Source organism: Dendropsophus ebraccatus, chromosome 14, assembly GCF_027789765.1.
Source record: "Dendropsophus ebraccatus isolate aDenEbr1 chromosome 14, aDenEbr1.pat, whole genome shotgun sequence".
Taxonomy (NCBI): Eukaryota; Metazoa; Chordata; class Amphibia; order Anura; family Hylidae; genus Dendropsophus; species Dendropsophus ebraccatus.
The window spans coordinates 64,966,252-64,982,190 of record NC_091467.1 but is presented as its reverse complement, the minus strand read 5'-3'; the positions used below and the strand labels follow the sequence as shown (position 1 = coordinate 64,982,190).

General features: G+C 45.5%; 1 protein-coding gene across 2 annotated transcripts in view; it reads right to left on the bottom strand.

Annotated features, from left to right (window-relative positions):
* The window catches only part of TBCD (tubulin folding cofactor D), a 133,971-nt gene that overhangs the window by 116,748 nt on the left and 1,284 nt on the right, over nt 1–15,939 (bottom strand). For both annotated transcript variants that reach the window (XM_069954040.1, XM_069954039.1), the window contains exons 2-8: nt 11,309–11,512; nt 10,447–10,497; nt 10,115–10,212; nt 9,369–9,470; nt 8,599–8,745; nt 8,433–8,488; nt 3,564–3,696 (exon numbers count right to left, since the gene is read on the bottom strand). In XM_069954040.1, coding sequence (XP_069810141.1) covers nt 3,564–3,696; nt 8,433–8,488; nt 8,599–8,745; nt 9,369–9,470; nt 10,115–10,212; nt 10,447–10,497; nt 11,309–11,480 — 759 coding nt within the window. In that variant the 5' untranslated portion in view covers nt 11,481–11,512. The remainder of the gene's footprint in view (nt 1–3,563; nt 3,697–8,432; nt 8,489–8,598; nt 8,746–9,368; nt 9,471–10,114; nt 10,213–10,446; nt 10,498–11,308; nt 11,513–15,939) is intronic.

Here is a 15,939-nt window from a genome sequence, read left to right as displayed (position 1 = left end):
CCTGCCAGTGCATGATGGGAATTGTAGTTCTGTAACAGCTGGACAATGATGGGAGGCATTGATCTAATGCAGGGATGGGGAACCACTGGCCCACCAGCTGTGGCAAAACTACAACTCCCATCATGCCTGGACAGCCAAAACTTTAGCTGCCAATGCATTATGGGAGTTGTAGTTTTGTAAACACACAAAAAAACAGAAATGCAACAGCTCACCGCAATGGCAAGATACAGACCCAATACAGATATGAAAATCGCTAAAAGCATGATAAGGTGGCCTCATTCCTGGAATGGCCCTACACTGTTTGCAAATGGTAACCAAGAGCCTCATTTTTATGGAGATTTTTGGGGGTAGGTGGGGGAGGCTGCTTTTTAGTGATTTTCATATCTGTAGTGGGTCTGTATCTTGCCATTGCAGTGAGCTGTTGCATTTCTCTGTGTTTGCAATTTCAGCCATAGCAACGTACTCCTGCCTAGTGTGAATGGTATTCTAGGAGAGCTGACCAAATTTGTCGCAATTTTGCAACAGCTGGACAGCCAAGGTTCCCTACCCCTGCTTTATACTATATTTATACATGGGAAAACACCCATTATGTCCAGAAAGTAAAATCCTGAAGGTAGTCATTAAGAATCCATGCACGTTTGACATTCTGGATTACCAGGTGACAGATAAGAAATTCACTCATGAGGCTTTTCCTGTATTATCTACCAATATATGGTCTTCTATGATCATCCAATAATCCAGAATATCTGATGACCGGACGACTTTCAGAAGCCATCACTGCAGGGTTACTGGAAGTGAAGTGTGTAAGCGTCTGAATAAATATCCGTGTGTATTCATGTAAGGCACACACCAGCAGAGATGCAAAGACATTGCTGCGAGGCACAGCCCGGGCCCGGTTTCAGTGTTACTTAAGTGGAGTATCGCTTCAGCTGATGAACAGGTGAACCCGGCCGCGGCCAAACCCTAAAGAAGAATTATCAGATTATGGAGCAGTCACAGAACGGGAGCAGCAGGTTGCTGCAAGGTGCAGGGAGACATCAGGGAAGGAGGGGGGGTTAACTCTATCCTATGGGATTGCAATGTCACCTTCCTGACATGTACAGACTCAGGAGACTCTTCCCATAGGGCATTGTGTAAAACAGTTAATATTAAATTACAACTCCCATTATTAATGGACAACCAAAGTTTGGGGTTTTGGCAGTCCAGGCATGATGGGAATTGTAGTTCCAACAGCTGGAGGGCCACAAGTTCTACACCTGAGCAACAGGGTCTGTCAGGGGCGAGATATACGTCACAGCCCCTCTCTGATGTCCCCAAAGGGAAATGGCAACAAAGGATATGTGCCCCACTTTTTATGCTTGTCCCTATTTCACACTATGTTGACTTTACCTTTAACCAGACATAAGATCATAAACACAGTATAGGGGATAAGTGTGACTGATGAGGACCACCCCAGTGATTTTGGTATAGGGGTCCTGAGTCTTCTATTGAAACAATGTTTGTCAATGGGACTAATGGTGCGTTTACACAGGCAGATCTGACAGATTTTTTAAGCCAAAGCCAGGAAAAGACCAGAAACAGGGAACAGGTCATAGAGGAAAGAATGAGATTTCTCCTTTTTTCAAATCCATTCCTGGCTTTGGCTTCCAAAATCTGTCAGATAAATCTGCCTGTGTAAACGCACCATTAGGCAGGTATGGGGAACCTTCAGCCCTCCAGCTGTTGCAAAACTACAATTCCCATTAAGTCAGAGCCTCAGCAATCATACATTTATCCCTTATCCATAGGTGTAGCTGGCGGCACAATCCCTAACATTGACGCTGGATTAAGGGAATTTGGTTTACAAAGCTTTATTTTCTGGCTTGCTGACAATCAGCTACCTAGTAGGCAACAAAAGCAGAGAACTGGCGCCATCTACAGGAAGAATGTCACATCACCCAGACCTCTTTCTACAAAGTTATAGCAAAATTGCCCCCTAGAGCAGTGATTTTCAACCAGTGTGCCGCGGGGAAAGTTCCCCAAACTATGGTGCCCCTGTGTTTTGTTCCCCAGCAATGCGCAGCGATCAGTGGCGGATTATAATGTGGGCGGTTGCGTGGAGCGCACCACGCTCCCGGTCTCCGCTGATTGGAGGAGCACGTCCGGGCCCTACGGGCGGCCAGTAGGTGAGGCGGACAGCAGCGGCGACCATCTCGAAGTGGGGGAGAGAAACCTGGGGATGGGGGAGAGAAACAGGGGAGAGAAGCAGGGGGGAGAGAAGTTTGGTGGAGAGAAGCAGGGGGGAGAGAAGTATGGTGGAGAGAAGCACATGAGAGAGGTATGGTGGAGAGAAGCACATGAGAGAAGTATGGTGGAGAGAAGCACATGAGAGAAGTATGGTGGAGAGAAGCACATGAGAGAAGCATGGGGGAGAGAAGTTTGGTGGAGGGAAGCATGGGGGAGAGAAGCACAGGAGAGAAGCATGGGGGAGAGAAGCACAGGAGAGAAGCATGGTGGAGAGAAGCAGGGGGGAGAAGTATGGTTGAGAGAAGCACAGGAGAGAAGTAGGGGGGAGAAGTATGGTGGAGATAAGCACAGGGGGAGAAGAAAACAGGCCCAGGTTTCACACTGAGTGAGTATAAATACATTTAGAATCTATTTTATTAACTATATGTATAATATGTACTGTTTTAGTGTCATTTTGTGCCATATTGGTTGGTGGTGTGCCCCGGGATTTTTTAAGTATAAAAAGTGTGCCGCGGCTCAAAAAAGGTTGAAAATCACTGCCCTAGAGGAAGAGTCTTAAATCCCATCACTTACAGATCTGTCTGCCACCAGTAAACACTACATCTGGGCCTATAGATCCAGGTTGGACAGCATCATCCTCTAGACTCCTCATTCCCAGGAGAGTCCAGCATGATCCTGGGGCTGCAGACATCTATGACCCTGACTGCACCCAAAGCACGGAAGTCAATGCTACATACAAGTGGCGTCAGATTGGCTGCTCACATTCTTTGCACTCTGCCATGTAGCCGCTAACTGGGTCACCCTGTGTAGCGGGCTCGATAGTACGAACAGACAATAATATTCAGAATAAATCAGCAGCGTTGGTGATCAGAGATGAGACTGAAATAAGAACCACGAGGCGCAATTTATACCAAATGTCCAGAATCATCTAGTACTCCATAAGGTTCTGTTCACAACACTAACAGTTTTTATTAAAATGGAAACCATGGTGGCAATGCCAGAGCTGACATATCCTAATGACTTTTAATCCCTGCACAGGTTCCTGCACGGCGTCTGTCGTACTGCGCTATTCTTTCCTGAAAAACTGATGGCCCTACCAACTAGGGCTATTACAGTAGTGTGAATACAGCCTAACACTAAAAGACCTGCTATTACAACACAGAGGCCCCCCGAGGACTACGTAACTATGTACTATTTCCAACATCTGACACCTACTGACACATTTTAGGCCTCAGTACATAAGGTGCAGCGTAAAGTTTTGTCAGTCACTTAATGTGACAGATATAACCAATGCGGTATAACCTGCTTCTGCCATGACCCTCGGAGGTAAGACTTACCAAGGCTTGCAGGATCCCATCCATGGCGATAGTCCCTTCAATGGTGAGGTAAGAGGCCTTGGATAATGTGAAAAGAGCCCAGTCTAAAAAATCTGCCATCCTTTTCTCTTTGACATCTGGGCGGGTGATGAACCTGAAGAAATATCAAAAATCCATTAGTTGAAGGATTTGGGAGTGGCAAGGATGTATGACTACACAGAGGGCACCACACCACTTTATGGCTACATGTAGGGCACTGTCTGGCTATGCAGTTCTACGTAGGGCACTGCTCCACTATATGGCTGGCTCCAGGTAGGCCACTGCACAGCTATACAGCTACAACACTTATGGTATTATATGGCTACAACACGTAGGGTACCGCTCAGCTATATAGCTACAACACATAGGCAGGGCTCCAGATGGCGACCAAAATGGTCGCCAATGCGACTGACATCTTGCAAATGGCGCCCAGATTTATTAATCTGGGCGCCATTTGCGACTGGCCCCGGCGGCGGCGCACTGTCTCTTTAAGGACAGTGACCGCCTTCCGCACGCTGCACTGAAGCGTGTCTCCGCACACTGGGGACACGCTTCTCCAGTGACGTCATCTAGCACGTCCGTCATTCATTGGACGGACGGCCGCAGAGGCGCCACACTCATCCAGCGCCTCTCTCCCGCCTCTCCTCACCCGGCGGATCCTCAAGTTCACCCCAGCGGCACCATACTTAGATTGTTGGTGACTGGGTGAGTATAACCGGAGGGGCGGCAGGGGTGGCGGCCGGCCAGTAATGTGTGTGACGGGGACCGCGGCCTGGGTAGTGTTTCTATTGTGATGGCGGCCAGGTGCGGTAGTCAGTGCGTGGGGGTGGGGATGTATAGACTGCACAGTACCACTTCCCTCAGTGTCTGTATGTATATACACTGCACAGTACCACTTCCCTCAGTGTCTGTATGTAATACACTGCACAGTACCACTTCCCTCAGTGTCTGTATGTATATAGACTGCACAGTACCACTTCCCTCAGTGTCTGTATGTAATACACTGCACAGTACCACTTCCCTCAGTGTCTGTATGTATATACACTGCACAGTACCACTTCCCTCAGTGTCTGTATGTATAGACTGCACAGTACCACTTCCCTCAGTGTCTGTATGTAATACACTGCACAGTAGCACTTCCCTCAGTGTCTGTATGTATATACACTGCACAGTACCACTCCCCTCAGTGTCTGTATGTATACACTGCACAGTACCACTTCCCTCAGTGTCTGTATGTATACACTGCACAGTACCACTTCCCTCAGTGTCTGTATGTGTAATAGACTGCACAGTGCCACTTCCCTCAGTGTCTGTATATATATAGACTGCACAGTACCACTTCCCTCAGTGTCTGTATGTAATACACTGCACAGTACCACTTCCCTCAGTGTCTGTATGTATATACACTGCACAGTAGCACTTCCCTCAGTGTCTGTATGTATATACACTGCACAGTACCACTTCCCTCAGTGTCTGTATGTATACACTGCACAGTACCACTTCCCTCAGTGTCTGTATGTATACACTGCACAGTACCACTTCCCTCAGTGTCTGTATGTGTAATAGACTGCACAGTGCCACTTCCCTCAGTGTCTGTATATATATAGACTGCACAGTACCACTTCCCTCAGTGTCTGTATGTAATACACTGCACAGTAGCACTTCCCTCAGTGTCTGTATGTATATACACTGCACAGTACCACTTCCCTCAGTGTCTGTATGTATATACACTGCACAGTAGCACTTCCCTCAGTGTCTGTATGTATATACACTGCACAGTACCACTTCCCTCAGTGTCTGTATGTATATACACTGCACAGTAGCACTTCCCTCAGTGTCTGTATGTATATACACTGCACAGTACCACTCCCCTCAGTGTCTGTATGTATATACACTGCACAGTAGCACTTCCCTCAGTGTCTGTATGTAATACACTGCACAGTACCACTACCCTCAGTGTCTGTATGTGTAATAGACTGCACAGTGCCACTTCCCTCAGTGTCTGTATATATATATAGACTGCACAGTACCACTTCCCTCAGTGTCTGTATGTAATACACTGCACAGTACCACTTCCCTCAGTGTCTGTATGTATACACTGCACAGTAGCACTTCCCTCAGTGTCTGTATGTATATACACTGCACAGTAGCACTTCCCTCAGTGTCTGTATGTATACACTGCACAGTACCACTTCCCTCAGTGTCTGTATGTATACACTGCACAGTACCACTTCCCTCAGTGTCTGTATGTGTAATAGACTGCACAGTGCCACTTCCCTCAGTGTCTGTATATATATATAGACTGCACAGTACCACTTCCCTCAGTGTCTGTATGTAATACACTGCACAGTACCACTTCCCTCAGTGTCTGTATGTATACACTGCACAGTAGCACTTCCCTCAGTGTCTGTATGTATATACACTGCACAGTACCACTTCCCTCAGTGTCTGTATGTATACACTGCACAGTACCACTTCCCTCAGTGTCTGTATGTGTAATAGACTGCACAGTGCCACTTCCCTCAGTGTCTGTATATATATATATACACTGCACAGTACCACTTCCCTCAGTGTCTGTATATATATAAACTGCACAGTACCACTTCCCTCAGTGTCTGTATACATATAAACTGCACAGTACCACTTCCCTCAGTGTCTGTATATATATAAACTGCACAGTACCACTTCCCTCAGTGTCTGTATATATATATATATATATATAGACTGCACAGTATTACTTCCCTCTGTCTGTATATATAGACTGCACAGTACCACTTCCCTCAGTGTCTGTATGTATAGACTGCACAGTACCACTTCCCTCAGTGTCTGTATGTATAGACTGCACAGTACCACTTCCCTCAGTGTCTGTATGTATAGACTGCACAGTACCACTTCCCTCAGTGTCTGTATGTATAGACTGCACAGTACCACTTCCCTCAGTGTCTGTATGTATAGACTGCACAGTAGCACTTCCCTCAGTGTCTGTATGTATATACACTGCACAGTACCACTTCCCTCAGTGTCTGTATGTATATACACTGCACAGTACCACTCCCCTCAGTGTCTGTATGTAGACACTGCACAGTACCACTTCCCATATACATTGCCACAGGGGCTATATGTCATCGGCTGTAGAGTAGATCATTGCCGATAAGATGGCAGCTGGCTGAGGGAACACACCGGCAGCAGGGGGGTATATGGTTGTCAAGTTGCAAATTTCCATGTTGAACGTTTTCAAACTAAGAAAAGAAAGAATCTAAAGGAGGAGGAGGCTGCCGTGGCCTCTGCACACAGTAAGTCCCATTTAACATAACATTAATGTTACATGTTTTAAAATGTTGGCGACCAAATATTCTATTTGGCGCCTAAATTTTTCAGGTTAGGAGCCAATGGCTCCTAGGTAAATTCTTTAGTCTGGAGCCCTGATAGGGTACTGCTCAGCTATAAGGCTACAACACATAGGGCACTGTCTGGCTATAAGTCTACAACACGTAGGGTACTGCTCCACTGGCTCCAGGTAGGCCACTGCACAGCTATACAGCTACAACACTTATGATATTATATTGCTACAACACGTAGGGTACTGCTCAGCTATAAGGCTACAACACATAGGGCAGTGTCTGGCTTTAAGTCTACAACACGTAGGGTACTGCTCCACTGGCTCCAGGTAGGCCAATGCACAGCTATACAGCTACAACACTTTGGGTATTATATGGCTATAACATGTAAGGTACCGCTCAGCTATATAGCTGCAACACGTAGGGTACTGCTCGTCTATACGGCTACAATACTTAGGGTATTATACCCCTATAACAAATAGGGTACTGCTCGTCTATACAGCTACAATACTTATGGTATTATACCCCTATAACAAATAGGGTACTGCTCGTCTATATGGCTACAACACTTAGGGTATTATACCCCTATAACAAATAGGGTACTGCTCGGCTATATCACATAGGGCACTGTCTGGCTATAAGGCTACAATGCATAGGGCACTGTCTGGCTACAAGGCTACAACACTTAGGGCACTGCCCGACTATTTAGCTGCATGAAGGGCACTAGTTGGCTATATGGTTATTTTGTCTGTATACTAGTCGGCTATACGGCTGCAGGAAGGGCACTGTCTGACTACAGAGGCACCTCAAGAAGAGGATGTTTATATAGGGGCCAATGATCAGGGGCCACAAAGACACAGCTGTACGTCCATAGATTTTAAAGGGAACTAGGCAACTGCTGAGATGAGACTGAGGTAGAATCAATGTTATGTATGATACATTGTCATGAACCCTAGTTTTAAAGGGGTCCTTGGATGTAGGCTGCCTGTATAATACACAGTGTTACACGTTTCTTGTATGTATAGAAGCTTCCTACTCTATACTAATGCACTGTAATATCATCTTCCCTGCTGTGAATGGTAATAAGATGTCTGAACATCTGAGCAATAAGCACTGTGCACAATGAGGACCCCCAGAAGCCAAGTGCAGGGACATACATACAGTCATATGATGGAAGAGGAGTCCTCTGCTGACACCTAGAGGCTGATCTTACAACAACACTCAGATCTTCCCTAGGGCTCAGCCCTTCTGGTCATTGCATTGGTAGCTGGAGGTCCCTGTTCGTCCATGACCTGCCTCTTATTACATTGTATAACCACGAATCCTTTAGCAATAGTGTTGGTATTGAAAGAGATTAGATAAGAGTGTGATGTAAATCTACAGCAAACTGTGGTGTTTGGATGTATAGTGAGTGTACAGGGAAGATGTGCAGTGAATGGGGAGGACTCAGCGGTATCTAGTCTCCTCATACAGCAGAGGCTCTAAGGATGTACTACACAACATACAGACTTACTTAGAAACAAGAACGGCGGCCGCATCCCGAGCTTTGTCACTAACCAGCAGATAGGACTGAAATAATGAGTAGACAGAGTCAGATTCATCCATATATATATATATATATATATATATATAAAAACACACATATAAACAGAGAGAGAAAACATTCAACGAGACCAGACCTTGGCGACATCCAGGATGTGATCCATGGTAGAGCGACGTATTTGTCCTCCTTCCGTAGAGAGATTTCCGTCCAAGCGTGAGAGGTCAAAGGGTATGAGACATGTCATAGACAACCACAGGAGTAACATGTAACGTGTCTCCCATGTCTTAAAGAGAAAATACACCACGTAAGAGGTTGAACCCCAAAATACATCCATGTTCATATATTCGTTAACATAATTGTTAAAAATCGCTTCGTCTAATAGGACCCTAAGTGTGTCTTTGTCCTGTACCCAAGTGTCATTATCCTGTACCCCAAGTGTCAGCGTGTCACTATCCTGTACCCCAAGTGTCACTATCCTGTACCCCAAGTGTCAGTGTGTCACTATCCTGTACCCCAAGTGTCAGCGTGCCACTATCCTGTACCCCAAGTGTCAGCGTGTCACTATCCTGTACCCCAAGTGTCACCATCCTGTACCCCAAGTGTCAGCGTGTCACCATCCTGTACCCCAAGTGTCAGCGTGTCACCATCCTGTACCCCAAGTGTCAGCGTGTCACTATCCTGTACCCCAAGTGTCAGCGTGTCACTATCCTGTACCCCAAGTGTCAGCGTGTCCCTATCCTGTACCCCTGGTATCGGTGTGTAATTCTGCTCTTACTTGGATTCATTGCTTCTGAGCCTTACCCTTGTTACAATAGGAGGAGGGTAAAGTCCATGATCCTATGACGCTTTCTCCCTACTGTAAACATGACATAATTGGAGGATCTATAGTAACATTGTTGCTCTCACCTCGTGATCTGCAGGATTCTGTACTGAGATCATTTCAAGCACCGGATGCACATCCACAACCTCATGCGGGAAGAGGCGGAGGAAAATCTTATAGCCCCGAACCTGCCGGAACACAGATCAGTCACTACAGCTGCATAAATAGGGAGAAGCTGACTATATGGCCCAAGCACTGTCCCCCAGAGAGAGCCACCATGGAAATGTAAGCAATATACAGAGACAATTATCAAATAAAAACTTCAGAGGGGACAGTGGATTAGACGGCATTTTTTCATCAACATTTTTTCTTGCTGAGCAGAAGGGACTTCAAACATTTACATGTAATGGAATATGTTATCTGCAAATCACGATCCAAACTGCTGACATTGTTAAGGCCCTATTACACAAAGCAATTATCGTCCATATTCAGACGATACCAACCATTACGGCAGATAATCGATTCGTGTAATAGAAGACAACAATTAGCCGACATACACAATGCCGGCTGATTGTCGTCTTTCAACATGTTGAAAGAAGACAGTGCAGTTGTGGTGAATTTAGCACAGCTGGACAGCCATGGTGCCGAGTGGGGGGGGCTTGGGGTGTACTGAGAAGAAACAAATGTTCTTCATAGTAACTACAGCCTTTAACCATTTGACGCCTTCTGCTACAGCTGGAATACCAGAACTATCAGACACATGACCCCTAGTGGTAGCAGCAAACAACAGAGGAGGATGCAGGTATGAAGCAATCACTGGCAGACAGCTTACCTTGGAAATGAGATAGAGAAACTTGAAGCCCAGATGCACAAGAACAGGTGGAGAGGTTTTGTCTCGTACAATTTGAAGTAAGAGATCCAGCATCCATTCTGTAAGAGATCACAAAGTATGTCAGGGCATGGTGAGTTTAGAGATAGCTGCTATAAAGTAATAGTCAACTCCTTGTGTCCCCACTGGCCTCTTCCTCCCTTGTCAGGGTAGAAAATATTCACACACCCCCCCCCAGCTCAAGAGCCTTTGTGCATCTCCTGGAATCTACATCTGAGCAGACTGATTCTTGTGAGGAGGAGCTAGAAATGGTCAGGAAGGACAAGATAACTTACCAAGATGTGGATCCAAGAGATGAGGCTGCTCCTGATACGTGTCCATTATCACTGCAAAATATGACAGGGCAATCCATAAATTACCCAGAAGCCTCAGAGAAAACAAGCCACAGATATAAAGACATGAATATTGCATTGGATTAATGGAGGTAATATGAGACACAGATTGCAGGAGGGATGTGAGACAGATATGATGAGGTGAAGTACACAGATTATAAACAAATACATGGTAGATAGATAAATCGATCAATATGAAATGATAACAATGCACAGGATGGTTGTAGGGGAGACATTAGACAGGGTTCATTTAGGCTATGTTCACACACTGTATTTGGCAGTTAAACAACAGAAGATGTTGCAGGCCGCAACACTGGCCATTGTTTAACAGCACTGCATAATTGCATAGCAGTGTATGGAACAACGGCAGTAGTGTATACACCCTGTATACACTACAGCCGTTGTTCTCTGCCTCCGCATAAAATAAGCGACAAGTCTATTTAGTACAGCCAAAGTTCAGCGAACTGCGGCTGTACAAAATAGCCTGTGCTCACAGTGTAAAGTACGGCTCCCAGCCATACTTTACACTGTGGTCTATGGCAAAATGGAGTGCGGGCATACCCGAATGTGCCCGCATTCCAAATAAAATCAAGTGATGTTCATGTGGCCGATACTGCAGTATCGGCCGGGCGAACATGTCAGACATCGGCTGTTGTTTGACATGGCCGTGTCAAACCACGGCCAATGTTCATAGCCAGTGTGAACATGGCCTTAAACTGCTCTCAGCTCCTTGGCTGCCCTGCTGATTGTCTCTGCTCACCTATAAGCTTCTGTGCAGACCTCCATGCTGATGGTCTCTACTCACCTATAAATCTCTGTGTGCAGACCTCCCTACTGACCAGCTCCTCGCACGCGTTCCGCAGGCCGACAATCAGCTCTCGAGTTTCTTTACTTTCTGTGAATGATTCTAGGATGTTCCCGCTGGACACCGTTTCCTGCCCTCCATCCTCCTCATGTTCTGAGGTATCGGCGGCCATGATGATTGGAGGTAGACAGGATCAGAGATCACCTGTCACAGTGAAGAAAGAAGTGAAGTCAATATGTGGGGTTGACAACTACAACACACAGCACATACCATACTGGAGAGGTATACATGTCTTGGAAAGCTGGCTGGCAAACAATATGGACTCATTACAGTTTCCAAAGATTTCCACCTTGCTTTCCTACACTTCAGAATGGCAAATCTGCCTAGTGACCCTAATCCCTTACTAGCTGGCAGATGTGTCACCACTGTACTGTAGGAATCTCAAACAGGTTTAGGGGGCACAGCACATACAGATATAAGATAAAATAATTTTTGAGTAAACATCCACTAGTGTAGGGAATGGAAGTAAGGCTGGTATTACACGGATCGATTATCGTTTGAAAAATCGTTAAATTGTTCGGATTTGAACGATAATCGTTTCATGTAATAGCAGGCAACGATTAAACGACCAACGAGAAATCGTTGATCGTTTAATAGGATCCGGACCTATTTTTATCGTTTGATCGTTCGCACATCGTTCGCACACCGTTCGATGGAATAAGAATTCGCAGCTGAAATGTACGCAATACCGACGACTAAACGACCGCAAGAACGATCATAAATAACGATCATCGTTCCATGTAATTGGGCGAACGATTTCGGATCGTTTGCCTTAGCGGTCGTTTAAGATCGTTTATCGTTGAAAAATTGCTTGGTGTAATAGTACCCTAAATGAACCTCTGAATTTGATAACCTGTAGATCCCCTATCAGCAATGACCACCTACACCAATTAAGTGTTTCTTATAACCGCAAATTATACCTACACAACAATGTGAAAAAATCATGAACCATTTATTGCTGCCAATAAGTTCCTCAACATTTCTGGGATGCCTTGTGTGCAGCGCCCTCTTCAGGTCAGGCCACAGCATCTTTGTTCTAAAACACACATCATCTTCTTCCAGGCTGTAGCTGCTTTCTTTCTGTTTTGGTTCATTGTCATGTTTACAGAATCACCCAAGGTCTCTTCAGCTTGAGGTCATGGACGGCCACCCTGACATTCTCCAGTATAATATTCTCATGTTTCTCAATGAGCACAAGGTGTCCGGGTCCCAAACCATAATGACAGCTCCCAGCTATGAGGTTTTGGTGCTGTGTCCAGGGATAGTCCTCTTCCACTTTTGTCTCATGTGTCCATACAACACTTCCCTAGAAACACTTTGGAACATCAAGGTATTTCCCAAAAGTTGAGATGGCCCGACACGTTTTCTGGACAGCAGCGGATTCTTCCATGGTGACCTGTCATAACCCCTATTCTTGTTCTGTGCTGTTTTTGGAAGAAAGTGGCCATGTCTTTCCAAACCTGGACATACACCCCTAGGGAGGGCAATCGATCCTACACAGACAGTTTGTGTGACTATGAATTGATGGACTCTGAGCTATAGCCTCTTTCAGCTCAAGCATTGCTACATCATGTCTCCTTAGGTTTTCTAAAAGACGTCTGCATTGAGGCACATTTTACATCAAACCTATTAACCTGAAAAACAAGATTAAAAAATGTTGTTTTCTTCCAAGAACAGCACCACATCTGTGCTCAGTTTGTTTGTGGTATTACAAATCGGCTCTATTTACTTTAATGGAGCCGCAATACTACACGCAAACTCAAGACAAGAATGGTGCCATTAAAGGGGGGAAATAAAACAATATTTTCCTTACCCTGGATAACCCCTTAATGACCCCTTACAAGGGGCTATCAGCAGGTTAGATTCGTCTAACCAGCTAGTAGTTCTCCTTTAATTACCGGCTAATTTTTAGTGTTTTTTTTATTATTTTTTCATACTTTTTTACTTTATTAACTTTTTTCTTTATTCCTATAGAGAATACTATTTATTAACTTTATTTTGTAGTTATAATGCATTGCCATACTTCGGTATGTTAAAACATTACGTCTGTCTCTCTGTGACACTGGCTGCTGCTAGGTCTACCCTTAGGGTCCTATTATACCAACAGGTATCTGACAAATTTTTTACAGCTCAAGCCAGGAATGGATTTAAAAAGAGGAGAAATTTACTCTTTCCATAAAGTCACTGTCATTACACTTCTTTTTGCAGAAATCAATAATCCAGGCGATTTTAAGAAACTTTGTAATTGGATTTATTAGTCGAAAAAAGGTATTTTTATCATGAAAAAGCAGTTTGACGCTCTCCCCCCTGTCTTCATTATTTTCTATGAAGAGGGGAGAGATGAGGTACCAAAACAGGACAACAAAGAGTTAATTTACAGCTACATCACTGGGCTATCTCCTCTCACAGTCAGCACTGACCTCTCTGACCTCTGAATAACACTTTCACACAGTTCCACACTGTGTAATCCTTTGTTCTCTGCTGCAGACTAATCTCCCTCTTCCCTCCTCCCTTCTCCATAGCACAGACAGAGTCTGACTGATGTAACAGTCAAGATTTTCAGATTCTGAGCAGTGGATGACAGAAAGGAAGGGAGGGGGGGTGGACCTGGGAAAAGTCTTTTAAAATGTAGATATTTGCTTAATAAACCCAATTACAAAGTTTCTTAAAATCGCCTGGACTATTGATTTCTGCAAAAAAAAAAACAAAAAAAAAAAAAAAAAAAAAACACTCTTTAATGACCTAGCAGCAGGCAGAACAATCAGACAGCCCTCGGGTCCTTTCTAGGTCCCTAGAGATGACTGAGGAGCTTTTTCCCTGTGTCTCATCAGGCCACTGGAAAAACCCGGAGACCTGATCTGAGCGAGGAATCCCCTTTGATAATGCCAGGGTCATGGACCACAGCACTCTAGAGGTTAAAAAGGCAGGACCAGGGGTTCCTCCACCACAACCCCCTCGACTGCAGCGGCTTCAAAAGACAGTGGGTGGTTGTTAGGTGTTAATGGGCAAAGCACCTGTGAAATCTGCCTATCCTATCGGTACAATCTATCTGTGGCTGTATCCATGTTTTCCAGGACTCCTTGGGGTGGCACCCAACTTATGGAGCCGCCGGGAGTCAAAGACAGAGGGTTTGGGTACGGCTAATGTTGCTAACATTTTGACTGGCTCGCTCAACACCAGTCACTAGCTGTGTAGCGTCGCTGTTTGCTGCATCTGGGAGCCATATCATCACAGAGGTGCACTTCCTTTTTTTTCCCCCTACACTGTGGATGTTTCCTCAATAAGACATGAAGTACAATCAGACCACACCCTATCAGTAATCAGTGAGGAAGGACAGCAGTATCTATATACACGAGGTGATGTAGGAAAACGGAGTATATACACATGAGGTGAGGGAGGAGAGCGGTGTATATACGCAGGAGGTGAGGGAGGAGAGCGGTGTATATACGCAGGAGGTGAGGGAGGAGAGCGGTGTATATACACCTGAGGTGAGGGAGGAGAGCGGTGTATATACACAAGAGGTGAGGGAGAAGAGCGGTGTATATACATGATGTGATATAGGAGAGCGGAATATACACATGATGTGAAGTAGGTGAGCAGTGTATATACGCTTGATGTGAGGGAGGAGAGCGGTGTATATACGCATGATGTGAGGGAGGAGAGCGGTGTATATACGCATGATGTTAGGGAGGAGAGCGGTGTATATACGCATGATGTGAGGGAGGAGAGCGGTGTATATACGCATGATGTTAGGGAGGAGAGCGGTGGGAGGAGAGCGGTGTATATACGCATGATGTGAGGGAGGAGAGCGGTGTATATACGCAGGAGGTGAGGGAGGAGAGCGGTGTATATACACATGAGGAGAGCGGAGTATATACACATGAGGAGAGCTGTGTATATACACATGAGGAGAGTGGTGTATATACACATGAGGAGAGTGGTGTATATACACATGAGGAGAGCGGTGTATATACACATGAGGAGAGCGGTGTATATACACATGAGGTGAGGGAGGAGAGCGGTGTATATACACATGAGGTGAGGGAGGAGAGCGGTGTATATACACATGAGGTGAGGGAGGAGAGCGGTGTATATACACATGAGGTGAGGGAGGAGAGCGGTGTATATACACATGAGGTGAGGGAGGAGAGCGGTGTATATACACATGAGGTGAGGGAGGAGAGCGGTGTATATACACATGAGGTGAGGGAGGAGAGTGGTGTATATACACATGAGGAGAGCGGTGTATATACACATGAGGAGAGCGGTGTATATACACATGAGGTGAGGGAGGAGAGTGGTATATATACACATGAGGTGAGGGAGGAGAGTGGTATATATACACATGAGGTGAGGGAGGAGAGTGGTATATATACACATGAGGTGAGGGAGTAGGCACAGTATATACACATGAGGTGAGTGGAGGGAGTAGGCACAGTATATACACATGAGGTGAGTGGAGGGTGTAGGCACAGTATATACACATGAGGTAAGTGGTGTATACACATGAGTGGAGGGAGTAGGCACAGTATATACACATGAGGTGAGTGGAGGGAGTAGGCACAGTATAT